General features: G+C 38.9%; 2 protein-coding genes across 4 annotated transcripts; one reads left to right on the plus strand and one right to left on the minus strand.

Annotated features, from left to right (window-relative positions):
* Positions 1-2,164: 2,164 nt before the first annotated feature.
* LOC115760395 (glucoside xylosyltransferase 2) lies at positions 2,165-5,997 on the minus strand. Of its 3 annotated transcripts, none has more exons than XM_030701697.1 (4): positions 5,987-5,997; positions 5,688-5,747; positions 3,544-3,841; positions 2,165-3,408 (listed from the first exon to the last, which is right to left on the minus strand). In XM_030701697.1, coding segments are annotated over exons 2-4 (960 nt in total). In that variant the 5' UTR covers positions 5,690-5,747; positions 5,987-5,997; the 3' UTR covers positions 2,165-2,748. The 3 variants fall into 3 exon arrangements, with proteins under 3 accessions (XP_030557557.1, XP_030557556.1, XP_030557554.1); XM_030701696.1 differs by lacking the exon at positions 5,987-5,997 and adding an exon at positions 5,867-5,979 and having other exon boundaries at positions 2,166-3,408; XM_030701694.1 differs by lacking the exon at positions 5,987-5,997 and adding an exon at positions 5,867-5,979 and having other exon boundaries at positions 2,166-3,408; positions 5,688-5,809.
* Positions 5,998-15,421: 9,424 nt separating this feature from the next.
* Positions 15,422-24,383, plus strand: LOC115760365 (programmed cell death protein 6). The gene is made up of 3 exons (XM_030701653.1): positions 15,422-15,582; positions 15,764-16,139; positions 24,101-24,383. The coding sequence occupies exons 1-3, from the start codon at positions 15,524-15,526 to the stop codon at positions 24,200-24,202; spliced, it is 537 nt and encodes a 178-aa protein (XP_030557513.1). The 5' UTR covers positions 15,422-15,523; the 3' UTR covers positions 24,203-24,383.
* The last annotated feature ends 2,888 nt before the right edge of the window (positions 24,384-27,271 follow it).

Raw genomic sequence — 27,271 nt, forward strand, 5'->3', positions numbered from 1 at the left:
ACTTGATTTATAGCTCTGGGGTGGTAGCGGGGAGGTGGCGATAAGTATGAAATGAAAGAAACTTGAAATATCTATCATATTCTAGAAGCAACGTATCATGTTTGTTGGCTCTAGCACTTATTATTTACCCAATTTGCTAAAAGAAACAGGATGTCGATATCGATTTTTATCGATTGCTTGGAAACGGAGTAAGTTATCGATTATCGGAAACAAACTCGATCTGCGCGGGAACTAGGAGCATCTCCATCTAAAATTTCATCTCTAGCTCTTATAGATTCTGAGATCCTTGCGTTTATACATAAGGACGGACGGACAGACAGACGGACATGGCTAGATAGACTCGGCTATTGGTGCTGATCAAGAATATATATACTCTATGGGGTCGGAGATGCTTCCTTCTGCCTGTCACATACATTTGGATTTTGCACAAATACAATATACCCTTATACCCATTTTTAATGGGTTCAGGGTATAAAAAAGTCCAAGAGTTGCTGTTTAGATGTAGGTGCTCCTAGTGCCTGCGCAGATCGAGTTTGTTTCCGATAATCGATAACTTACTCCGTTTCCAAGCAATCGATAAATATCGATATCGGTATCCTGTTTTTTTCGGCAATTTTGGTAAATAATAAGAGCTAGAGTCACCAAACTTGACATATAGCTTTTAAAATAGAATATATATAATCATTTGATGGAAAAAGAGGGTTCAGGATATCCCCTAGCCGGGAGCTCCCGACTAGACCCTCTTACTTGTTGTATATGAATCATACATAAGCCCAATAAGTTAAACAGCCACATTGTTTTCCTTTAATTCTCAAAATATCTATTAAATGCACTTAACATGAACATTTTATGAAGATTTGAAAGAAGTTCATTTTGGTAAACCGAAGATTAAATACTTTGCGAAAAGCAGGCTTCTTACCTGTGGCAGTTATGTTATATTCTGTGTACTCTTGTAAAAGGTATAACAAATTTGTCACGATTTACTAAAAATATAAAATACAGCAGCTGAGTCGATAAAGCTACGTATTTCCGTTTGTCTATCTGTTAGTAGTGTGTATTTGCTTCGAAATTATCTTGATTTAATAAATTAATGTACTATATAGTACATTTTCGCAGGATCAAAAAGTAAGAGGTTCTAGTCGGGAGATCCCGACTAGGGGATACCCTGAACCCTCTTTATCCAACATCAAATGCATATATATATTCTATTTTAGAAGCTATATGTCATGTTTGGTGACTCTATTAGCTATTAGCTCTTATTATTTACCAAAATTGCCCAAAAAACAGGATATCGATATCAATTGCTTGAAAACGGAGTAAGTTATCGATTATCGGAAATAAACTTGATTTGCGTAGGCACTAGGAGCACCTACATCTAACATTTCAAGTCTCTAGCTTTTATAGGTTCTGAGATCCTTGCGTTCATATATACGGACAGACGGCCAGACAGACGGACATAGCTAGATCGACTCGGCTATTGGTGCTGATCAAGAATATATATATACTTTATGGGGTCGGAGATGTTTCCTTCCGCCTGTTATATACATTTGGATTTTGCACGAATACAATATACCCTTATACCCATTTTTAATGGGTTCAGGGTATAATTACATAGATGAATCTGAAAAATTACTTAAGTCTTAGCGTCTGAAAGATCCCACAAAAAAAAAATAATTAATTGATCTAGTAGAAATTGACTACTTCAAAAATGCATTGTTATACCATTTACACATTTTAAATCGATAAAGTGTATTATGGTTTTCAACTAATGTATGTAACCGACAGAAGGAACCATACCCGACCCCATAAAGTATATATTCTTGGTTAGACGCGTCGTCATAGGGGTCGATCTCAGAACCTATTTGTGAAAGACTTGCAATTATAAACGTAGGCAGTCTTAGTGCCCATGTAGTTCGAGTTTGTTGTGAATTATCCAAAAAATTTCCCCGTTTCCAAGCATTCGACAAATCTTTTTGACAAATCTCTTACGTTTTAAGAGCTAGATTCACCAAATTTGTAATATAGCTGCTCTTATTGTATATAAAGTAAAGTATATATATATATATATACATTTTTAAGATTAAGCAAGAGAGCGCGTAGCGCGAGCTGCTTCTGTTATTTTATGAAAAGTATCGTTTAGTCGGGCATTGACATTGTTATTACGTCATTAAAATAAAACCTACATTTTACATATACAATAATATTAAAAAAAAAAAAAGTCAAACTAATAATAGGGCAAGTACAATGGTATTACATAATGAAATAATAGTTTATCAACCTTTCATCTTACGAGTGTGCCGTAATTTTCCATAAATTAATAAATTAGTTGGGACCATACATAAAATGTTCCATGTGATTAACAAACCTTTCCATAGCTTATTATTTTGAATGACTGTTCGAGCTTAAATCATTGTCTAGGCTAATCTAGTGTCTAGTATTAGTTATTTTCCTGTCCCAATTGTTCTTCGCGTAAAGCTTTTCCGAAAATTTACCTGTTTGTCTAAAATTCTTCACTTTCCCAAAATAAAAAGAAAAGTGAAAAGATGTGAGAAGAGAAACACCTTAGTAAAGATTATAAGGAAATGAAAAATTTTCATATTATTCAGTTGAAATATGAAATGAAAAACCTCTAATAATTAAATGGGGATGGATAATATATCCCTATTTTACGACTTTTAATTTAGCTGGGATTTTCACTATGGACTGTAAGGCTAGTGAGTGCTAAAAATAGTTAATACTATTTTGTATCTAATAACTAGCGCCGAATAGATTATTCGCCACTAAGAGAATATCACCTGAAATTTTTCCACAACTAGATTCATTAACAGACTGGGCCCTTAATGCTAAACGAAGCGGCAACAAAAAATCGGTGTATACACTAGAACTAAATTGAAAACTTTCAATAGCATCATAAATTATTTTAAATAATGGTTGCTTATTGGAATGGAAGTAGCCCCTATTACCATGTATTAATTTTATTCCTGAATAAGAAGTATTACAAATAGTCATATACATGCAGTGATCTGGGCGATAGTTGTATGCACATGGAATGATATGTAGTTTGTCGGGATGATAATAAAAAATTATATTTATAATATCTTGGTCACCCCAGGTTATGCGTAACTTATATTCTTTATAAATAGGAAATACATGTTGTTCCCAATTGAAGTTTCGCATGCGTGTGAGGTTCATCAGCATGACTCCAGAGTTTACTCCAAGTGGACCATAAAAAGGATGCCGTGCAAAACGGTTATACCATCCAACATTTCCATTTTCGTGCTCAGGAGCTAAGGCAGCGACTTGACTGTCATTAAATTTGTCAAAAAATTTCCAAATGTCCGTTATCGGTGATAAAAATAAAATATCTGTATCAACGTATAACAACGAGTCGACCTCCATCAATAGGGACTAGAAATAAATTAACATATAAAAATTGTCTTTTCTAAAAATAAATAAAATTTTAGAGCCTTAGTGCATACACTGAAAACATAACTTAAATTGCTTAAGCAAAACAGTATTTATCTTTGTGCAACAAGTTCTTACCGGCAAAAATAGGCGTTGTGCAGCACATGGCTTAAACAGGGTTTTCCACTCCATCTCACTTTGATTTGGAAATTTTAATGGCAACAGCTCAAATTCAAAGAGTTGGGGGAGTGTATCACGCCAGTCCGTCAGCTTCTCTCTTATTATTTCAGTTAATGGATCTTCCGTAAATATTAAGAACTTGAGGCATTCGTGATAATAATTAAAAAGGATTGCCGACTTTATCATAACTAAAGTCTCTTGGGCCCGCTGGCCACAGGCGACTGCAACAATATGATAGGTGGGACGCCTATGACGCCTATGAAATTGGTTAATAAATAAAAATATATTATTTTAAGAAAATTTTAAATAAGTTAATAGCAAAAACTTCTGTATGATCAAAGAATTTCTATTTTAAGATTCTTGGTCTAACAGAAAAGTTATCCAGCTGCTAAACAAAAATTAAATTAAATTAATTTTTTCATTACAGTATTACAAAAAAATAAGAGGCTCTAGTCGGGAGTTCCCGACTAGGGGATGCCCTGAACCCTCTTCTAACAACACCAAATGCAGCTCGCGCTATGAGCGCGTTTTTTTTTAACAGTATGAGAAGCAATCACACACCAAATTTTGATGAAACAACAATCTTACAACAAGAGCAACCCTACAACAAACAACACACATAAAAAAAAACTACACATAATTAACACACCCACCAAAAACCTACTAAACTACAAGACAGACACAGAAAATTGCGCTCACATGTACAAACATCTCTTAAACAGCCAAAAAGCCTCAGTTTCAATCTCTACGTCAAAAAGCGCAGACGTGTAAAATAATGTATGTAAAATGTTCAAATTATTGTTTTATATTAACGTAATCTAATTGTTAATTGATTTTTGTATCTTGCTGTTAGTGCCCTGAAGCCGTTTTGCCGATGTGCACCTGATATATATTGGAAGCAAAAATAAAATTGTTTCACTGTTGTTCTTAAATATGGAAAGGTCGCCAAAACCATAAATTATTACTAAAATAAAAAAAAACAAGAGGTTCTAGTCAGGATACACTATACCCTCTTATTCCAACACCAAATAAATTAATAAAAAAAAAGTTCCCTTGCCATAGCTCGAACTAGCGACAGACCGCACCACTTGCTATGCCTCTACTCAACAGCCACACCAACAATTAAGTACTTATGATAAAAAAAAGGAACTAAAATTACATTACAAAAAAAAAAGATGCAATTACCATGCTATTAGAATGCGAAGCAGACGGGCATGAATGTGTCTGTGTACATGCATACAGAAATTCTTAAAGCTGCTGCCCCATTCAATTGCGCAGTTGCATATAAATTTGGTTTTTCTTAACCGATCATTATGAAATTTTCTACAGTATATCTTATTGTATCATAGAATATTTGTGTATTCTAAAAAAATCAATTGCATTTAAATTGTGGTTTAAATTGGTCGGCAATAAAAGTTGGGGTATTAACTTGATTTATAGCTCTGGGGTGGTATCGGGGAGGTGGCGATAGGTATGAAATGAAAGATACTTGAAATATCTATAATATTCTAGAAGCAACATATCATGTTTGGTGGCTCTAGCACTTATTATTTACCCAATTTGCTAAAAAAAACAGGATGTCGATATCGATTTTTATCGATTGCTTAGAAACGGAGTAAGTTATCGATTATCGGAAATAAACTCGATCTGCACGGGAACTAGGAGCATCTACATCTAAAATTTCAAGTCTCTAGCTCTTATAGGTTCTGAGATCCTTGCGTTTATACACACGGACGGGCGGACAGGCCGACAGACGGGCATGGCTAGATCGACTCGGCTACTGATGCTGATCAAGAATATATATACTTTATGGGGTCGAAGACGCTTCCTTCTGCCTGTTACATACATTTAACTTTTGCCCAAATACAATATACCCATTTTCAATGGGTTCAGGGTATAAGAAACGTGTCCGTGCCATATTCTCTTACTTTGAACGGTATATAAACTTTCAGCAGCCTGCCGAAAAATCACGGTTCCTTAGGGCAATAGATTTTAAATTATTTAACATTTTTACCTAAAGACATTAACATAGTCATAAATAAAGAAATGCGTTTACCTTCTGTATCCATATTTTATATACATATGTATACAAAAGTACTTACATTTCGTTGTGTCCAGTGCCGGATTTGAAGGATCCTATATAGTCCCAATGTGGACGTTCACTTAATATGTAGAAAATCGTAGTGAGTGCCATAATAATAAGAAAAAACATTAGGAAATGGCGCTAAAAAAAGCTTTAGTTAAAAAAAGCTAGTTAAAATATCATACAAATCTCTTATACCATTTTGTTTTCTAAAAAGAAAATACATATGCACGTACATACATATGTATTTCTTTAGCAGTAATATATTTTGAAAATAAACTTCTTTTCACGGCTACACATCAGAATTAATAAACTAACATTATTTGAAAAAAAAAACACCAATCTCTACTCAGTCCTGGGAAAAGAATACTTCGATAATCACTTGTTATTGGTGGACGAAACATCGATGCATTGATGTTTTTAAATTTATGTGCGTCAGATTAGCGGCGGTGACTTACCGTCGAATATTGGTACTTGTTATCGGAAGAGTATCGGTCACTTTCAAATGCATCTATTTATGTTTTTAAGCACGAAACCAAATAAATTTAAACGCAGAATTGCAACAAATTAAATTATTTACTATCTACATTCATTTATTTTTGAATTTTAATTTATAATATGGGTTAACAAACAAATGCACGGTAGTTTAACATATAGTTCGCGAATAATCAATCATTTTGTTATTTACATCAAGAAAATCGTCCAGCCAGTTTTTGAGAAATTCGCATTTTACTATTTTTCTTATTATATCCCCTGTTATGAAAAAAAAAATTATCTGGCAACATTACATACTGAACATATTTATTCATCAAAATGGCGACGATATTTCAAGCTTTATTATTCTATTTCTCCGATAATGGCCCCAAATGCACGGTAGTTTAACATATAGATCGCGAATTATCAATCATTTTGCTTTTTACATCAAGAAAATAGTCCAACCAGTTTTTGAGAAATTCGCATTTTACTATTTTTCTTATTATACCCCCTGTTATGCAAAAAAAAACTATCTGGCAACTGTTGCGGGACGAATTAAGCTATCGATTGTTTAGTATTAAGTATATTCTGAAAGTATGTATTTTTGCCCTGTGAATGTACGGGCACATTGTATTTGGCTTGTTGCCGCCATCACTTAAATGTTAAGCTCAATATTGTCGTGAGTTAGAAGGCCGTAGGAGGGAAGACTGCGGTAAGATTCTGAGGGAATATATATTTAAGTTCTAACCTATCCGTTCAGAATAAAACACTTGCACTAGCACGTTTTGCATTACGCTGTCTCTATTAACATCGGAGTAACATGGCCAGTGGCCAGGCGTAAACCTTGCAGTGTTCACATTGCAACTCCACCTTCGTTTGGCACGCGACATGATCTTTTATTCGCAGCTCTTATTGTAAGAAACTGCAAGGGCGACTTGCACTGGAGACAAGACGTGGTGTAACTTTGGAGTTACAGTGCGTGTAGATAGACACAGCACAGGCAGGGCCTCCACCCCAGTTATAGAGTTACCATTGGTACGCAGCCAACGTAAAATATAGTATAAGTCATCTCCGAGCTGAACAGGATGACACAACGGTCACCCAGGAAAAGACCACGCCTGAATGATGGCCAGGAGATAGCTACCACGGCGAGTGAGGTGCAGCCGAAGCGGACAAGTAGAATGGTGAGCACTGTATCACAAATGCAAGTTCCCGCTGTGAGCGCGCCACAAAGCCCCAGCACCGAGGATGTGGGCACAAGGGTACAACCTGCCAGCACTGTGGCTGCAGGAGTGAGTGCACGAGCCAGCATATTGACAGGAGCGCCAAGCCCAAGCACGCAACTCTCAAGTGCTCAAGTCATGGATTTGATAAAGAGAGTCGCTGCGCTAGAGCACGAGTTGCAGAGGTTAAAAACTGGTCAAGCACATGTGAGTACAGTTACTGATCCCGTTAAATTGAGTGATGCTGGCGTAGGTCGTACAGCTAACCTGCCGCCATTTTTGAGTGGAGAGCCATCGTCGAGTGGAAGTTTGAGTGAAACTGCAATTATGAGTGGAGTCCCAAATTCAAGTGTTAGTTTGAGTGAAACTGCAATTTTGAGTGGAACTGCCATTTTGAGCAGATCGCCATCTTTGATTGCCTACTTCATTGAGTGGAAATTTGGGACCACAGTTGCAAACGGTAGAATGAGCTACAGTTATGGATAACTGTTCTACAACATCAAGCCGCTCGACGCCATATTGTTCTGCAGGCATTGCGCAGTCAACGCTCAGCCACACGCCGGCACAAGAGAATAAAGCTGTGATCATTTTGGAGCCAACGCAGGCAACTGGAAACTTCGCATGGGCGACACCCAGGAACGATGTATGCCTGCTACGCAAATTACCAGATCTACCTGAGTTTGGAGGCCAACCAGAGGATTGGCCTATATTCTTCTGCGCGTTTACGGAAACAACTTTGGCGTACATCTGTACGAATCTGGAGAATAACCAGCGATTGTTGAAGGCACTCAAAGGCGAACAACGTGATGGAACAATTACGTTTTAGATATGGCCGTCCAGAACAACCAATACGCAGCCAGCTAATTAGTATTCGAGAGGTGCAGCCAATTCAAGAGCACAGCATAGCGAAAATCGTGCCATTTGCTACACGAGTGAGTAACCTTGCCGCTTTTCTACAATCAGCTAACGGAGAACAGCACTTAGCGAATCCTACAATGATGGAGGATTTGGTCGCTAAGCTACCACCAAGCAAGAGGGTGGAGTGGGCCAGACATGCAGCTACGATTAGGCCTTTCCCGACTGTCGTACATTTTAGCGCGTGGTTAACGGACTACGCCAATTTGGTATGTACGATTGTGGACGTCGATGGTAAGGAGCAGAAGCGTAGAGTGCTGCATGCCAGCATTGACCAGAATAACGAAGGGCGACACCGAGGTCGTACCAAACAGTGTCCAATCTGTAATGGACAACACGCAGTCAGGGACTGCAACGAGTTTAACTTAGCCTCTCCGCTACAAAGGTGGACGTTTGTTAAAAGGCACCGGCTTTGTTTCTCGTGCCTACGAGATGGCCACATGGCAAGAGTCTGCAAAAGGGCAAACGAATTTCAAGTCAATGGATGCCGGAAGAGGCATCATCGCCTTTTACATGATCATGATGCTATGAGTCACAATGCACCGCAGCCAGCGGGTGATAGAGTGATGAATACTGGACGGATGCCGCAGCCAGCGGATCCGCACACAAGGGCACCGCAGCCAGTGGATGCTCAATTGACGCAACAAAGGAATTTAAGTTGTGTCGATTCGGATGGAGAACGCCTACTATTCCGCATATTGCCAGTGACATTGCACGGGGCCAATAAGCGGATCGATACGTATGCACTCCTCGACGAGGGCTCGTCCGTAACTATGATAGACGACGAGCTACTGCGCGACCTAGATGTCAAAGGGGAACGCAGGCAACTAAATATACAGTGGTTTGGTGGAAGAGCAACCAGAGAGCCGACCACAGTGGTAAGCATGGAAATTAGTGGAGCGGACAATCGCAAACGTTATGTGCTGCGAAATGTGTACGCCGTGTCCAACCTGAGCTTACCGATGCAAAGTCTGCATCGATGTGATATACAAATGTTGGACAACGGTGCACGACTTCCAATGAAACCGTATCGCGGGGCGGTACCAAAACTTCTGATTGGACTGGACCATGCGCATCTTGGACTGCCAATGCAAACAAGAAGGTTTGCACCACAGGGACCATATGCCGCAGCCACCGAACATGGATGGGTGGTTTTTGGGCCGTTAAGAGGTCAACCAACGGCAACGTCAACAAAGTCATGCCTCCTAGCAGTGTCGCAGGAGGATGCAATCCAAAAGATGGTAAACGACTATTTTGATATCGAGAACTTCGGTGTGAAGCTTACGTCACCAGTCGCAGCCAGCGACGATGCACGAGCACAGAAGATACTCGAAGACACCACGGTGAAAATAGGGGAACGTTACCAGACAGGTTTGTTATGGAACCGTGACAATGTTGAGTTGCCAAGAAGCTACGATATGGCATACAAAAGATTGGTCAACATTGAGAGAAAGATGAAGCGTAACGATCAGTTTAAACGAGCCTATATGAAAATTATGGACGATTATGTTTATAAAGGATATGCTTGACGCTTGAAGCATCATGAGATCGCTTTAGCCAACAGCGACAAACTTTGGTATCTGCCGCACTTTGGAGTTGAAAATCCAAATAAGCCCGGTAAGATAAGACTGGTGTTCGACGCGGCAGCAAAGGTCAGTGACATTTCATTGAATTCGGCATTATCCAAGGGGCCGCAGCACTACAAGTCGCTGCCGGCTGTTCTCTTCCATTTCCGGGAAGGTGCGGTTGGCGTTTGTGGAGACATCAGAGAGATGTTCCATCAAGTGTTGATTCGACCGCAGTATAGATGCGCCCAGCGATTCTTGTGGCGAAACGGCGATGACCGCCGGGAGCCTGATGTTTATGAGATGAGGGTAATGACATTTGGAGCAACATGCTCGCCAAGCACCGCGCACTATGTGAAGACCTTGAATGCCCTGCAGTATCAGGATTCAGACCCTCGCGCGGTTAAAGCTATTCGTGAATGTCATTATGTGGACGACTATGTGGATAGTTTTGATAGTAAAGGCGACGCCATCGCCATATCAACAAGAATATGAGAAATACATGCCAATGCTGGATTTGAATTGTGCCAGTTTACTTCCAGTTCGCCAACCGTAGCTGACGCCCTGGGCCAACATGGGGCTGCTAGGAGCATTGGATGGGGCGAATGCAGTAGAAAAGATTCTGGGCATGTGTTGGCAGCCAGCCACGGACGATTTCAAATTCAACATGAGGTACCACAAAGTACCCCGATGTGTGCTAAATTTGGAGCGAGTACCTACGAAGAGGGAATTCTTGAGCTTGATAATGTCAACATTTGATCCTTTGGTATTTCTTAGCTGTCTCATGATAACTGGAATGTTACTAATGCGTGATATTTGGCGACAAAATGTGCAATGGGATGAACCCTTAGCAGATGAGATCGCCCGCGCCTTTAGTAAATGGCTTCAGGATATGAACAACGTGGAAGGATTTCGGAGCTCGCTACGTTACTTTGGCCCAATACATGTGCGGGCAATACAGCTGCATGTTTTTGTCGATGCTAGCCAGTCAGCATTCGCAGCTATAGCTTACTTGAGATTCGCCTACAACAACAACGACGTGCGAGCATGCTTTTTATGTGCCAAGACGAAGTGCGCCCTGATGAAAACGATGTCAATTCCACGACTGGAATCGCAAGCAGCCGTGTTAAGAACGAGGTTGATTGACACTGTCAAAATGGAGCACAATATAGCGATCAGCGATGCTATACTGTGGACTGACTCCGAAACAGTACTGCGTTGGATAGGAGAAATTTTGGAGTCAACAAATGTTCCCCAATGGAGATGGGTACCTACTGCTGAAAATGCAGCAGACGACGAAAGGAGGCCGCATTGCCACGTAGACCTTAGCCAACGGTCACGATGGTTAGATGGCCAAACATTTGTGTATCACTACTAAGTGAAAATAAAGCATCAAAATGTGGATGCAACGATAGGCGATATCAGGACCAGATTTTGGATAACAAAGCTGCGTCGAGTGTTGCGTACAGTAATATCTGGATGTAGTGTGTGCAAGCTACATAGAGCGCAGCGCAGGGTCTAGACTACTTTAGACCACTCCTTGTGACGATCGGACGTCGAAAGAAAAAGAGATGGGTTGCCTTGTTTACGTGTCTGACAACAAGGGCCATACATTTGGAGTTGGCACATGACCTGTCAACTGATTCCTGCATAATCGTGATCAGGAACTTTCTTTGCCGTCGCGGGCCTGTACTGGGGTTGCGCAGTGACAACGGAAAGAACTTTGTTGGGGCCGATAGAGAAGCCAAAAGGCTCATAGATGTATTTGAGCCGGAGAAGATTCAGGGTGAGCTATCTTCTAGGGGTATTGAATGGATTTTTAACTGCCCAGCGAACCCAGCTGAAGGAGGAGCCTGGGAAAGGATGGTGCAGTGTGTCAAGAGAGTGCTTCGCCACACAGTAAAGGAGGTGGCACCGAAGCAACATGTGTTGGAGAGTTTCCTGATTGAGGCCGAGAGTGTTGTGAATTCGCGCCCGCTTACTCACTTGCCAGTATCTGTGGATCAGGAAGCCCCCCTAACACCGAACGATCTACTCAAGGGAGTAGCCAATCTGCCTGACACACCCACTATTTATGAGCAGCCGGACGAGAGATGCGCCACAAGGAAGCAGTGGCGCATAGCGCGGCTATTTCGAGACCGTTTTTGAAAGCGGTGGGTCTTGGAGTACCTGCCTACACTTGTGCGACGCGTGAAATTGTGTGCGCGCGTTGAGCCGATACGCCATGGTGATGTGGTGTTTATATGCGACCCAGCCGTGCCACGCAGGGAGTGGCGAAGGGGCATAGTGGAGGAGCTCTACCCTGGACCAGATGGAGTACCTCGACGCGCCAGCGTACGCGTGGCGCACGGCAATCGAGTGCGACTGATGACTCGTCCCGTGGCTAAACTAGCCATATTGGATGTGAGTGAAGCAGGGCCTTCACGGGGGCGGGGATGTTGCGGGACGAATTAAGTTATCGATTGTTTAGTATTAAGTATATTCTGAAAGTATGTATTTTTGCCCTGTGAATGTACGAGCACATTGTATTTGGCTTGTTGCCGCCATCACTTAAATGTTAAGCTCATTATTGTCGTGAGTTAGAAGGCCGTAGGAGGGAAGACTGCGGTAAGATTCTGAGGGAATATATATTTGCTCAATGACTTGGTATTGGCTATGAGCTGTTTACAAATGAAAATAATACCAGCAGAAATGGAAATCAATATCCTAGAAGAAAATGATTTTGAAAAACACGTTCAAGACAATTTATACCTAGGCTATGAATTTGAAAAGTCTGCAAAGGAATTAAAGTTGGAGGCATGTGCTGAGCAAACAGTTCTAAAATGCTGCAGGATCTTTGTAATGGAGCTCATAAAACAGCAGAAGCAAAGGTATTTTCAATATTAACTACTTTCCAATACATATAAAATTTAAAATACTTTTAACTTCTTTAGAATGCCCAATAACTTCAACATTCTGAAGCAAATTGATAATTTTGCAGTGGAGAATGTCTTAAGATCCAAAAAAGACAGTGTCGTACCTATTTTAGAAATCTTTATGAAAGGAGATGAGGCTATTGGCAAAATAGAGCGTCAATATATATATATATATATAAATAATATGATACCCACTTGATAAAGTGGAATGAAAATATTGACATCTAAAAATTTTGGATTGAGGTTAGTCAATATCGCGGCTCAGAGGGAAATCAGCTGTTTCGTGAATTATGTAACTTCCCAATCGAGTTATTGTCGTTACCATGGTCCAATGCTGAAGTGGAGAGAGTGTTCAGCCAAGTGAACATTGTAAAAACAAAAATAAGAAATAGAATGAGCGTAGAAGCACCTAATGCAATTTTATGTATAAGGTAATCATTCAAATTAATACCATAACACTCAACTAAATGTATTTAATACCATTTGCAGGAATGGAATGCAACGCTATGGAGAGTGTTGCTTTCAACACAAGCTGCCGGCCAATTATTTGCATTTAGTCGGTCCTATGAAATGAGGATGACAATCTTGATGACATAATTAATATGTTATAAATATTATAAATAAATTTAATAATAAATGTTTTGAATTTTTTTAAAAATCTATTATTTTATTATTTATATAAAAAAAAAAATTGAAAATTTCAGCTTTTTGTTCAGCTTTTTTTCGAGATCATTGACTGTTTAGCGCTTTTTTAAAAGCAGATCTAGCTTTTTGGTTGCTCAATGAATGGCAACACTTTCCCCAATGCTTCGAGACGAGCGACATCACTAACCATTAGGGATGATTGATAGTGCTATTTTCATGTCACAGTGACAACTGTGAGAGTTAAAAAAATGTCAAAAACAGAGACTGTTACTTGCCTTTTAAGTAAAGAAAATGAAATCATGTTACGATGTATAACATATTTTATTATGCCAACATGTTATTTTTAGTTAAGTTAGTTAGTAAGTTAGCTAAGAGACCCGGTGGTAGCAAAAGGCATACACATTCAAATGCTCTATCATGTATATCTTCGCCCAGTCGGGCATAATGATGAAAATGAATGAATAAATGACCTAAATGAAATATTTATATTTTATATTCTAATTTTTTGTTTACTGTGAAGATCTATTTTGCTTAAAATAGACAAAAAAACTAAGTCGTATTTCTGCAATGGCAATTCATCGTCGGCTTGTTGACGAATTTTAAGAAAAGACCAAAAATTGACAATGTTTAACTTTTGCGACTTGCTGCTTGTGCACACGCACACTTTTTCGAGTAAGCAGCTGTGTGATATTATTAAAGGGTTTGGCCTGTTCATGTGCAAAATTTCAATTTTTCATGCTAGTTGTAAGGGTAATGGTACCTGAATGTTGGCATGTGTGCATGATAACATTTTGGGCCTGCCAAGCACGCACACTTACACACTTTTCTATATGGATGAAAGCATTTATGCGATTGTGTGCGTGTTGGTAGTCTGAATGCCTGCCTGCCCGATGAAAATTTGACAAGACTCGAAGTTTTTGGCATTTCTGAATTTTGAGCACACACATACACAAATGTGTGAGACAGAGATATTTTCTTCTATGGGTGCGTAAATTTGGGCGACTGGCATGGTCTTTGTTTCTTGGGCCTTTAAACCCAAAGTGCAGCTGTGCATATGGGCAGCAATTCATGTCGGCCCCGAACAAAAGTACTCGAGAAAAAGTTTCTAGCCGGCCGAGTCATGGAAAGTTCAAAACTTTAAACCTACATGCGACACGGAGTGAACAAACAAAAGATAAGATAATAAATAAAAGAAACGACGAACGGTTCTGGCAACACAAGAGTCCACGCTCAAGACTCCGGGCCGTCCAAGAAGCTCTCGAGCTAGAGAGGCCAACAGGTTACCACCCAGGCCAGCTTTCGGCTTAGCGGCGCAGGTCAGCCATGCCTTTCGGCACACTTATCACCGGCGCTATCACGTTATCACGAAGAATAGGCTACCAAGCGATTTCGTACACCACATACCCGTTACACGACTGATTATCGTAGCATACTCAGTTATAGGTATGTATATTTGTGTGGGTACCTTGTTCCCATTAGTGTAACGATTACCTTATAATTGTCTCCTTTCCTTATTTTTGCGGCGAATGGCAATAACCTTTGGCCGTACTTTCGTCGTCTGTCCAGTTTGATGATGTTAAAAAAGTATTCTGTAAATAACGGAAATTTAAGACATTTATATCAACTGTCAATAACCATATGATAATGCAAATAATTGTGCGCACTTGTTAAAGTTGGAAAGAAATGTCCGCATGCATATATATCCTACGAAGATAAATGCAGTAAGAAATAAGATTAATTGACATAATTATTAGAATATGCAAATAATTTTACGCACCAGTTGAAGAAGAGAGAAAATGTCCGGCTAATTATCTGGTGGTGGGGAGAGGGGGCATGACAAATGTATACAAATTTCGCCATCAACATTGATCCACCATCCGTGCATGTCATAGGATGATTTTTTGTCGCTGTTACTTTTGAAAGGTGTAACAGTAGTAACTAGTTACTTTTAAATTCTTGCTACTTGTAACTGATTGAGTAAATATCGCTGAACCATACGACTTATACGAGTTGTGAGTCATGCCTGAGTATTGAATTCTTAGTATCTATTTAAGGTTCAGGGGAGTTTTCGTAAAATTACTAAAAGGCTTTTAATATTGTTTATCCTATTAACAAAATATGTCATACCAACAAAGTGGAATGCCAGATCAAACGTTTCTTTGGGACGTATTTCAAAGGTATAAGCTGATATGTTTATACATATGTATGTATGTACATAGTACATTCGTTCATGTTCATGATAGCTGTACCTATACATAAGTATATATGCATGAGTATACATGCGTGTGTCTCTTATGTACAAACAAGTATGACGTCAAAGTGCATTAAATATATTCATACTATTTCTTGCAATTATAGGGTTGATAAAGACAGAAGCGGGCATATATCGGCAGATGAGCTACAAGTGGCCCTTTCTAATGGCACGTGGTCTGCTTTCAACCCGGAAACAGTCCGACTTATGATTGGGATGTTTGATCGAGAAAATAGAGGAACTGTGTCATTTCAGGATTTTGGAGCGCTGTGGAAATATGTAACTGATTGGCAAAATTGTTTTCGTTCGTTTGATCGTGATAATTCTGGGAACATTGATAAGCAAGAACTTAAAACTGCACTAACTTCTTTTGGTTATCGTCTGTCTGATCATCTCATTGAAATTTTACTTCGAAAATTCGACCGGTTTGGCCGGGGAACCATTCTCTTTGACGATTTTATTCAATGTTGTATTGTCCTCTATGTGAGTACCTAATTTATTTTTCTCATTTTATTATATCTATCACAATGCATAAATTAAGTATTAAGCAAATATTTTGTCGTGATTCAACAAATATTACTATAACACAGTTGTGCTTATGAATTTATTTGAAATTTTTTAACAATTTTTTTCTGGCCTGGGCTTATTAGTCAGACTATTGTAAATATTGATTTAAAATGTCCAATAATCCCTTAAAATCTTGTTTTCATTGGTTTTGTAAAAATCAATGTAAGGCAGAAGCAAGCATCTCCAACTCCACAAATGATCTCTAAATATAAACCTCTTTGACCTGGCTGACTGACCGACTGGGGATCAACGCACAGCCCAAACAGAAAGAGCTGGAAGGATATATTCACTGTAGTTACCTTAGGTAATGCTAAAACGGGGAAATTCCCCCCGGAAGTACTGAAAATCGGGCACAACCTTTGTGTGAAACTTTTTTGTTTACCATCCTATCGGACAGAAACTCATTTTCAAAGACCTTTGTTTAAATTCATTTGAGAGCTGTCTTCCTTTTCGAAGAAATCAACCATTCCTGGAGGAAAAGGGGGTCAAAGATTTGGTGGGTGATGTTTCGGGATTACTTCGAGATAGCATTATTTGAGTTTTGGAAGGAAATCCTTGCGGCGCTTATGTAAATTAAAGCAACTCGAGCTGTTTATTACTTTTATATTTTCCCCCTTGTAACCGACAATCGGTGGAACACCAATATGTGGAACGTGAATCTCATCTCGGAGCTTACATTTATGAGCTAGATTAACCAAATGTGATATCTTCACCCCATCCCAATATTAAACGAGAAAGAAAGGCTATAATCGGCACGCCGAAGATCTAATACCCTTGCATACCCAACCTTTTCATAATGCTTATAGTGCTTTGCCCGTATCTAAGAAGCACAGGGAAAATAGGTAATGCCGAGTTTGGGCAAGATATTTTGATAAACAAAATGTTTTTTCATACATCAACTTAATTTTCGACCGATCGTTCCTATGGCACCTGTATGATACAGTGGTCCGATCTTAATAGGATTTTGCATATATATGAGGAGTTAAGTAAATCTAATAAATGCCGAGTTTGGTCAAGATATCTTTATATATTTATTTATTTATTAATGGTCGACAAATCGAGTGTCTTCCTCATTATTCAATAGGTTATACAATAGATAATAGAATTATATGCTAAACGCCTAGTTAAAGAATACAATTTTCTAAATAGCATCACCGACCGATGGAGGTGTTTTATTTGCCAGTCCGGCCAGCTGTGCCCCTCCTCACAGCTAATTTTGTCAGTGACGCTATTAGAGCCTACCTCTAAGCGGAAGGTTGTAAGTAGGAAAAAAGTGTTCTCAAGTAAAATTAAAAATAATCTTAATTTGCTATATTAATAAAGAAAATACAATAAATAGGAAAAAAAGAGAGTAAGAAGATTGTTTATAAAGTAAAGCAATGTAAGTTAGATGAAGAGTGTTAAGTAGATAGGACAAAGAGAAAAGTAATGGGAAATAACCGACCCGGTGGGGGAAAATTTTTCCGCCTGTCCGGCAAGCTACTTCCCGAAGATATCCTGAAAGCAACGATTTTATTAGGGGTAGAGAAAGTTCTGTAGAGAAAACGTGATGCAAACTATTATAATTTTTACATAGCACGCGAAAAGGATTGTGCATAGCGTAGTCTGTTGTGCACGTAGATAGGAATAAGGGGCGATAATTTCTAGTTGGTCTAGCCGGAACAGAGAATTGAAGACGCGCTAGCAGAAAAGGGGAATCTATGTCGCCAATAATCAACTTATGTAGAAGGACAACACCGAGAATTGTTCTACGGTTGGTTAAAGACGGAAGGTTGAGAAGAAGCAGTCTGCTGGAGTAGGATGGCAACCGAAGATTAGGGTCCCAATTTAAACCTCGTAAGGCAAAAAGCAGAAATTGCTGTTGAACAGATTCAATACGATCCTGGCTATTGTTATACTGTGGAGACCAGATGCAAGAGCAGTATTCAAGGATAGGGCGAACAAGAGAGATGTACAGAAGTTTTGTTATAAAAGGATCGTTAAACTCTTTAGAGCATCGTTTAATGAATCCAAGTACACCTTTTGCCTCATTAACGATGGTATCTATGTGAAGATTGAAACAGTTTAGAATCAAAAATAACGCCTAGATCCTTAACTGTTAGTATACGTTGCAAAGGGATATTGTCGATTGTATAACTGACAAGATAAGGTGTAGTACGATTAAAAGTCATAAACATACACTTTGAACAATTTAGATGCAATTGATTGGCCGAACACCATAGTTGCATAGCGTTCAAATCGTCTTGTAGGCGAGAATGATGTAGGGGATTAGTGTATGATAGAAAAAGTTTGACATCGTCCGCATACATGAGTACACGGGCATGTGATATAACAGAGGGAAGATCATTTATAAAAAGAGTAAAAAGTAAAGGTCCAAGATGACTACCTTGAGGAACACCAGAAGTAACGTGAACCCGTATAGAGGTAGTCAGCCTCAGCATTACTCTTTGGGTCCTACTTTTTTAAATAAGAATTAATCCAAAGCAAAAATGACAGGGGGAAACCTATTCGGTCAAGTTTAAAAAGTAAAATGTCATGGTGCACAGACTCAAACGCCTTACTGAAGTTGGTGTAAATGACATCAGTTTGCATTTTCAAAAGGAAAGCATAATTTACCAAGGAAGTAAGCTCAAGCAGATTGGTCGTAGTTGACCGATTCTTTACGAATCCATGTTGAACAGGGGAAACAACTGATTTGCAGAAATGCTGCAAATTCGAAGTGATTATTTTTTCAAATAATTTAGGAATAGCGGACAGTTTTGCAATGCCCCTGTAATTTCGTATATCAGACTTCCCACCTTTCTTGTGAAGAGGAATGATATAAGATTCTTTACAAAGAGATGGAAAGACAGAAGTTTCAAGGGATAGATTAAAAAGCTTTAGCAATGGATAAAGAAGGGAAGAACTACACTCCTTGAGTAGACAACTAGGAATATTGTCCGGCCCAGGAGAGTAAGAAGACTTTAAAGAGTTTTTAGCTAATAGGAGAGAGGAGTGTGAAATAATGGGAGAAGGTATAGAACTAGCGGAAGAAATAGTATAAGGGTAAGAATTAGTATTAGGACAGACTGAAGAGTAAGTTGATTGGAAAAAATTAGCAAAGAGGTTAGCAGAATCAGTGTCATTGCTAGCTTCATCCAAGCCAAGAAAAAAAGAAGATGGCAAACTTGAAGATTTACGCTTCAAGTTTACAAAATTATAAAACTGTCTCGGATTTTGGGCAAATTGCCTTTTACAACGAGTTAGATAATTCTCATAGCATTGAGAATTAAGAAGAAAGAAGTTCGACTTGGCTATGGAATATTTTGCCAAGTCTGTACACGAACCAGACTTTTTAAACTTCTTAAAATATTTAGATTTTACATTTTTTAGATGTGATAATCTGGGAGTAAACTAGGGTGGTTTGGAAAAAGTAGTCGAAGGAATTGACTTAGGAATACACACATCTAAGAGGGAGTTTAGGGTGTTATAAAAAAATTAATGGCACTGTTCATGTCAACCGAGTCATATAAGAAAGACCAATCGGTTGCAAAAATAAGCTGATTCAGCAAAGAATAATTTCCTCTGCGAAAGCAACATCGGGGCTTATTGGCTGATGAGCACGACATGAAAGGATTACAATTGAGCATTGCAATCTCTAAAGTAGAATGATAGACATCCTCAGGAAGAGATAAAGGAGGGGACGTAGACACATTAGAAATAAGGTAGTCGTTAACAAATACAAGGTCTAATGTTCTAATCAAATGATTAGAAATTGAATTGATTTGAAGCAACGAAAGATCAAGCATGCAGTCTATAAAATCGTGCTGTGCTGAGGGCACTAGATAATTTTTAGCAGTAAATAATGACCAAGAGATGTTGGGCAAATTAAAATCACCCAACACCATAAATAGGTCATTATCATGCACGTGTGAAAAAACTTCTTTAATACAAGTGATATGTTTCATATAAACTTGAATATCAGAAGAAGGTGGTACACAAGAGCATGTTACATAGACATTCCGTGTAGGAAAAGACACCTTAACTGAGGCAATCTCAGCGTCAGTAGGCGTACTAAAACAGAAAAGTTCTGACTGGAGAGTGGCTTTAACGGCAATTAACACCCCACCACCTCGAGTCGGCCGATCATTTCTATACAAAATAAAGTTATTAGATACAATCTCAAAATCAGATATGGTTGAGTTCAACGATGTTTCTGAAAATGCTATTATATCCGAATCGAAGGAAGTGCTGGCCATGAAAAGATTCTTAAGCTTTGAAATGAGACCTCTAACATTCTGATAATAAATAAAGATTTGGTCAGAAGATGAAGCTAGTTTTTTGGGGCAGAAATGGTACCCTGTATTGAAGGGACTGGAAGGGTGACAGGCTGGTTACGCTTTTTAGGCTTGAACTCGTGAACAATCATGTGTGGAGGCCAAAATTTGGGATCACAAATGATTGGGAACATATCATGTGAAACATTTATTTTAAATGATGATGTTTCACGAGGGGTGGAGAAATTAAATTTGGTTATTGACACGCTAGCAGAAGATTTGCTAGCAATATAGGCTGCCAATGACTCAGAAGTGGTGTCCGACGAAAGTCGAGACACAAAAACTTGCCTGCGAAGGGCAACTACCGTTAAAATAGGCGCTGATGGGTCTGTAGGTAATACAGGAGTTGGAGGAGCTAAAGAGGCACAATGATTGTTTTGAACAATCAGGTCTACCTTTGCGGCCAGGAGCTGACGGGGCTGAGGCAGTTTGATTAATTGGGACGGGATCAGGTACGTGCTCTGCTGGGACTACTACAGTGGTTGAAATAAGCGAAATTGGACAGTCGCTTGGAGAAGGCGATAGGGACAACATTGGAGATACATCCAAGTTGCTAGGAAGGGACATGAAAGGCGTAGGTGTCTGTACAGACGTAGAGGGCACTTGCAAAAATTGAGGCTCCAACAGGCGATTGGTTGGGGACTCGAATTTATAGTTGCCAAGCAACTCGAAACTCGAGTCAAAATTACTCGAGAGCTGCTTAGCCACACTATTCAATTATAAGAACTGGTTTCTCACAGAATTATACATTCTGGAGAAATCAATTTGCTTGTCGATGCATTCTGGGCACGACCAACGCAAGCCACCGCAGCCCTTCTTGGCCATTGCAGCGATCTTGTCGCAATCACGCACAGTGAGACCTGCACATTTAGCATGCATTATATTCTCACACAGCCAGCAATTAACAAATTGCGGCAGTGCAGATTCATCAGCTTGCTTGAACGTGCACTGTTTCTTACAGCACAACATAATTATTAAATGCGTATGCAATTTGCGAGAGCGCAGAGCAAAACGAAAACGGTGCACAAGATAGAGCAAGTAAATACTCAAAAAACAATTATTCGTACACAAACAAATTGTTTGGAGCGAAAAGCAATTGAAAAAATTTGTCAGAGCGCGATGCACAAGCAGAAAGTATGCAGCGAACACACGCACAAACAAGTGTATGCACAGGGGAGCACCAAAGCAAAATAATCAAAACAGGCAATAACAACAACACGGAACTGACGCCGCGTTTTATAAACAATATGTTTTTTCATGCAAAAACTTAACTTTCGACCGATCGTTCCTATGGCAGCTATATGATATAGTGGTCCGATCCAGCTGGTTTTGACATATGTGTTGCGTGCAACAGAAAGGGGGAATTCCGCAAAGTTTCATTAAGATAGCTTTCAAACTAAGAGACTAGTTCGCATAGAAACAGACAGACGGACAGACGGACATGTCTATATCGACTCGGCTGTTGATGCTGATAGAGAATACATATACTTTATGGGGTCGGAGATATCTCCTATTTCACATTTCACGACAAAATTATAATACCCTCTGCAAGGGTATAAAAATACCAATTTTTAGAGAAATAATCTTGGGCTTTGGTATACAAACATATATATATACTAGGATGCGGGATTTCCGGGTATTGCCCGGCCTTGCCCGTGGAACTTTTTGTGCTAAAAATTGTAAATATTAGCTTTCCACTAGGTACACGTCCGTGGAAAATTGAAATCTTGATATTCACATCTATATAAAAGTATGATTTATCGACGTTTCCGCGGCTTACGGTTTCCACTCATGTTATGTTCATGTGCGGTGAGAATCTTGAAACTTAAAAATAAACAAGTTTAAAAACCTTTGTTCCGTAATTGCACACTTAAAAACGTATCAAATAAACTCTCAGAAAGATCTTTGAAAATGATTTTGAAGCCGATGGATGGTAAGCAGAAAACTTTCATACAAACGTTTTTCGCCAATTTAGCACTGCGGCGAGTGAAATTTCCCAAATCCCTTGAAAATGAATTTGGGCACGAAACGTCAACCACCAAATCTTTGACCCCCATTTCCACCAAGATGGAATGTATTTTTCGAAAAGGGTGAAACGTCCCCAAATGAATTTGCACAAAGATCTTTCAAAATGAGTTTGAGGCCGATCGGATGGTAAACCAAAAAATTTCATACAAACGTTTTTCGCGGTTTTTCCACACATGCGGGTCGAATTTTCCGTAACCTCGTCTTAACGTGCACCTTCATCACATAAGGTAACTACAGTTTTAATTTTAGTTTCCTAGCTCTTACGGTTTGGACTGTGCGTTGATTACAAATCAGTCATTCAGACAAGACAAACAGTTTTAAATATAGAGAAAAGGGTATACTGTATTTGTGCAAAATGTAAATTTATGTAACAGGCAGAAAGAAACATTTTCGACCCCATAACGTATTGATTAGCATCAATAGCCGCGTCGATCTAGCCAAGACCGTCTGTCTGTCTGTCGTCTGACCGATGTATGAACGCAAGTATATCATATCCAAAAGAGCTAAAGACTTAAAATATTAGCTGTAGGTCCTCCTAGTGCCTGCGCAGATCGAGTTTGTTTCCGATAATCGATAACTTCCCCCGTTTCCAAGCAATCGATGCAAATCGATATCGAGATCCTGTTTTTTGAGCAAATTGGGTAAATATTAGGGCTAAAGTCACCAAACTGTTATGTTACTTCTAGAATATTATCACTAACCATACAATGTATTGACATACCAGGTGGCCCTTTTTATAGAAACAAAAAAAATCGAAACGAGGCAACCTAAGGGTACCTGCAACCATTTTAGTTTGCCCGGACAGAGTAAGACTGCTGAGAGTGGCAGCCGAAAAAGGCACAAAAGGCACACAATTGAATAAATACCCTCTGGCTCGCGACAAGCGCCGCGAACTACTTGTACGCATATCCACACAACACAATCATATGAATGTTTGTAGATCTAGGGGAAGCTATGCAGGGAGAAAGAGATGGACGCAAGTGCGCGAAGCAATGAGTGAGAGCGAGGCACATGCATACACACATATGCTTTTGGGCTGTAAGAATTTAAAAATGGCGTACATATATTAAGAAAACACATCAGCAGCAGCGACGTTGTGCGCTGAGCGAGATGCGGCTTCATACTGAACGTTCAGCTTTCGAGGCCGGCTTTCGGTTGTGCGGTCTGTCGCAAGTTCGAGCCCTACCGAGGAAACTGTTTTTTTATTTATCTTTATTGCTTTAGACGTGCGCGTTGTGCGAACTGCGTTTGGTGTCGGAATAAGGGGGTTCAGGGTATTCCATAGTCGGAAGCTCCTGACTAGAACTTCTTACTTGATTAAATTTGTTTTTATTAATGATAAGGCAAACAAGCACAGACCGCGAGTTGCTTATGTGGTTGGTAGGAGAACATTCAGGGTATCCCCTATTCGTGTGCTGCTTCAATTTTGTTCTTTAATATACTCATATTCATGTAATTCCAACGTTATTAGAAAGCGTTATAAGTATATATGAAATTCTAATCTAATAACGAATATTATTGATCCAATTACAGACGTTAACTACAGCCTTCCGGCAACATGATACCGACATGGATGGTGTCATCACAATCCACTATGAACAGTTTTTAAGCATGGTTTTCTCACTTAAAATATAATAATGTTTTAAGTAAATTTATAAAACAAAATGTATCTTTAATATATGTATATAAATGTAAATAATGAGAGTGACTCAAACTTTTTGTGAAATTTATATATCAACCTCAATAGAAATCTTAAGCTTACGTATTTAAATATTTAAAAGTGATCAAATATATTTGATTGTTTATACAAAGAAAAGCATTTGTTTGGGTATTCCCAATGCAATTCAATACTAAAATATTCACGATTGAGCTCTTCAACAAAAAATCACATATATATAAATTTCATGTGTTATTTTGTAAAGTCAAATGCGAGTTAATTGATGTCAATGCAAAAAAGCCAAAGCATATATATTCGCTCGTTGGCACACGCATATTAACAGTTTAAGCGCAAGCGCCCTGCATGCTATTCGCCGTTCACTGTTTTAGGCTAGCCAGCCGTATGTTTTAGCTGAAGTCCGGCGACAAGTACAAAATAAAAGAAATTTGCGGAAACGATGGCAAGAAAGCCGATGCCCTGCTGACAAAAGATTGTATTATTAAGCCGCATCTGGTCTCAAGAAATTGTCTGATTTGAAAAATGAGTCTCTTGCTGCATACCCTAGAAATCTAGACACCCATTTTTGCGACTACGATCACAATCTAAGGAGAGCGACTAAATATCTTAAGCGATCTGCTAAGAGAAACACAATAGTTCGTAAGAGTAATGGCGAATGGTGATGACGAGCAAGATGATGCTATTGAAGAGCATTTTGACTCGGTATTTCAGACAAATTACATTGCTGACACTCTAATAGAAAGGGAACTAGAACGTTTTCTTGACTAACCCTGCCAAATGTGCTTGCCAATTCGTCACATTAGCTTCAAGGAACTTGCAACAGGATTTAAGACAAACAATAAAAAAGCTCCACGCTCTGACAAAATCGATGGCTAATCCATACAAAATTTGTCTCCAAAATGCATTCACTTCCTAACTTGTATATTCAATGCAAAACTCAGACTATACCACTTCCCAAGCCAATAATTGGAGAGATAATCATGATGCTAAAGCCAAACAAACCTGAAAATGGGCTTCGTTCGTACAGTTCTATTAGCCTACTGTAAACCTTTTCTAAAGTATTTAAAAAAAACTTTTAAATAGAATGTGGCTAACTTTTACAGAACTTGTATCATTCCTGAATATCAGTTTCGGTTTAGAAGAGGCCACGGAACCCTAAAATAAACATGAGGTTCTATTTGGGACCTCCCTACTAAGGGATACCCTGAACCCTCTTCTTCCAACATCAAATGAAAATATATATACCATTCTACGAGCTACATGTTAAGTTTGGTGACTCTAGCTCTTATTATTTACCAAAATTGCCAAAAAAATGAATTTCGATATAGATTTTTATAGATTACTTGGAAACGGGGGAAGTTATCGATTATCGGAAACAAACTCGATCTGCGCAGGCACTAGGAGGACCTACATCTAAAATTTCAAGCTCTATAGGTTCTGATATTCTTGCGTTCATACATACGGACAGAGGGACGGACATGGCTAGATCGACTTGGCTATTGATGCTGATCAAGAATATATATAGTTTGTGGGGTCGGAGATGCTTCCTTCTACCTGTTACATACATTTACATTTTGCAGAAATACAATATACCCTTTTTACCCATTTTTAATGGGTTAAGGGTATAAAAAGTAAAAAGTGGAATCATAACAGCTTTTGAAAACAAAAAATATTGTACTGCAGCATTTTTTGACGTTCAAAAAGCGTTTGATCGCGTTTGGCACAGCGGTATCCTATATTAAATATAGAAATGGCAACCTGCACCACACTATTTATTATCATTGTCGTATTTGGATAAACGATACTCCTACGTGCAGCAAAAAAGTGAATCGTCGGCATTGTTTTCAATAAATTTATGTGTTCCGCAAGGAAGCGTCTTAGGGCCTGTCTTGTACACCCTGTTCACGGCTGACATGCCAGTTTCTAATAAAACAATTGTTGCAACATACACGGATGATACAGCCATTATAGCAACTAGCTTATAGAATGGGGAAGCTTGCCAACATCTGCAGTCAGAACTCAACCTTATTGAAGCCTGTTTTCTCTGTTGGGAAATAAAAGTTAAAGCCCTAAAATCGGTTGAAATAACATTTACATTAAAAAGCAACTCTGAAGTTCCTTGGCTTGAATCTCGAATGGAGACTTTCATGGAAAATAATATTAAGTCAAAAATATAAAAAATAAAATGTTTTTTTCATACAAAAACTTAATTTTCGACCGATTATTCCTATGGCAGCTGTATGATACATTGGTCCGATCTTAATAGGATTTTGCATATATATGAGGAGTAAAATAAAACTAATAAAAGGTCAAGATATCTTGATAAACAAAATGTTTTTTCATACAAAAACTTAACTTTCGGCCGATCGTTCCTATCGCAGCTATATGATATAGTGGTCCGATCTTAATAGGATTTTGCATATTTATAAGGAATATAGTAAAACTAATAAATGCCGAGTTTGGTCAATATATCTTGATAAACAAAATGTTTTTTCATACAAAAACTTAACTTTCGGCCGATCGTTCCTATCGCAGCTATATGATATAGTGGTCCGATCTTAATAGGATTTTGCATATATATGAGGAGTCCAGTAAAACTAATAAATGCCGAGTTTGGTCAAGATATCTTGAAAAACAAAATTTTTTTTCATACAAAAACTTAAATTTCGACCGATGGTTCCTATTGCAGCTATATGATATAGTGGTCCGATCCAGCTGGCTTTGACATATGTGCTGCGTGCAACACAAAGAGGGACTTCTGCAAAGAGCAGAGTGTGCCTCGCTCTCACTCCTTGCTTTGCGCACTTGTGTACATCTCTACATGCATAGCTTCTCAAAGAACCCCGAGATCTACAAAAGTACATATCTTTGTGTTGTATGGATATGTGCACAAGTCAATCCCGGCGTTTGTCGGGAGCCAGAGATTTTTTCTACACTTGTTTGCCTTTTGTGCCTGTGGTAGCAAAAGGCACACACATTCAAATGCTCTATCATGTATTTATTCGTCGAGGCATAATGAGAAGAATTTG

Source organism: Drosophila novamexicana, unplaced genomic scaffold (assembly GCF_003285875.2).
Source record: "Drosophila novamexicana strain 15010-1031.04,08,12 unplaced genomic scaffold, DnovRS2.1 tig00000434-arrow-pilon, whole genome shotgun sequence".
In the NCBI taxonomy this organism is placed as follows: Eukaryota; Metazoa; Arthropoda; class Insecta; order Diptera; family Drosophilidae; genus Drosophila; species Drosophila novamexicana.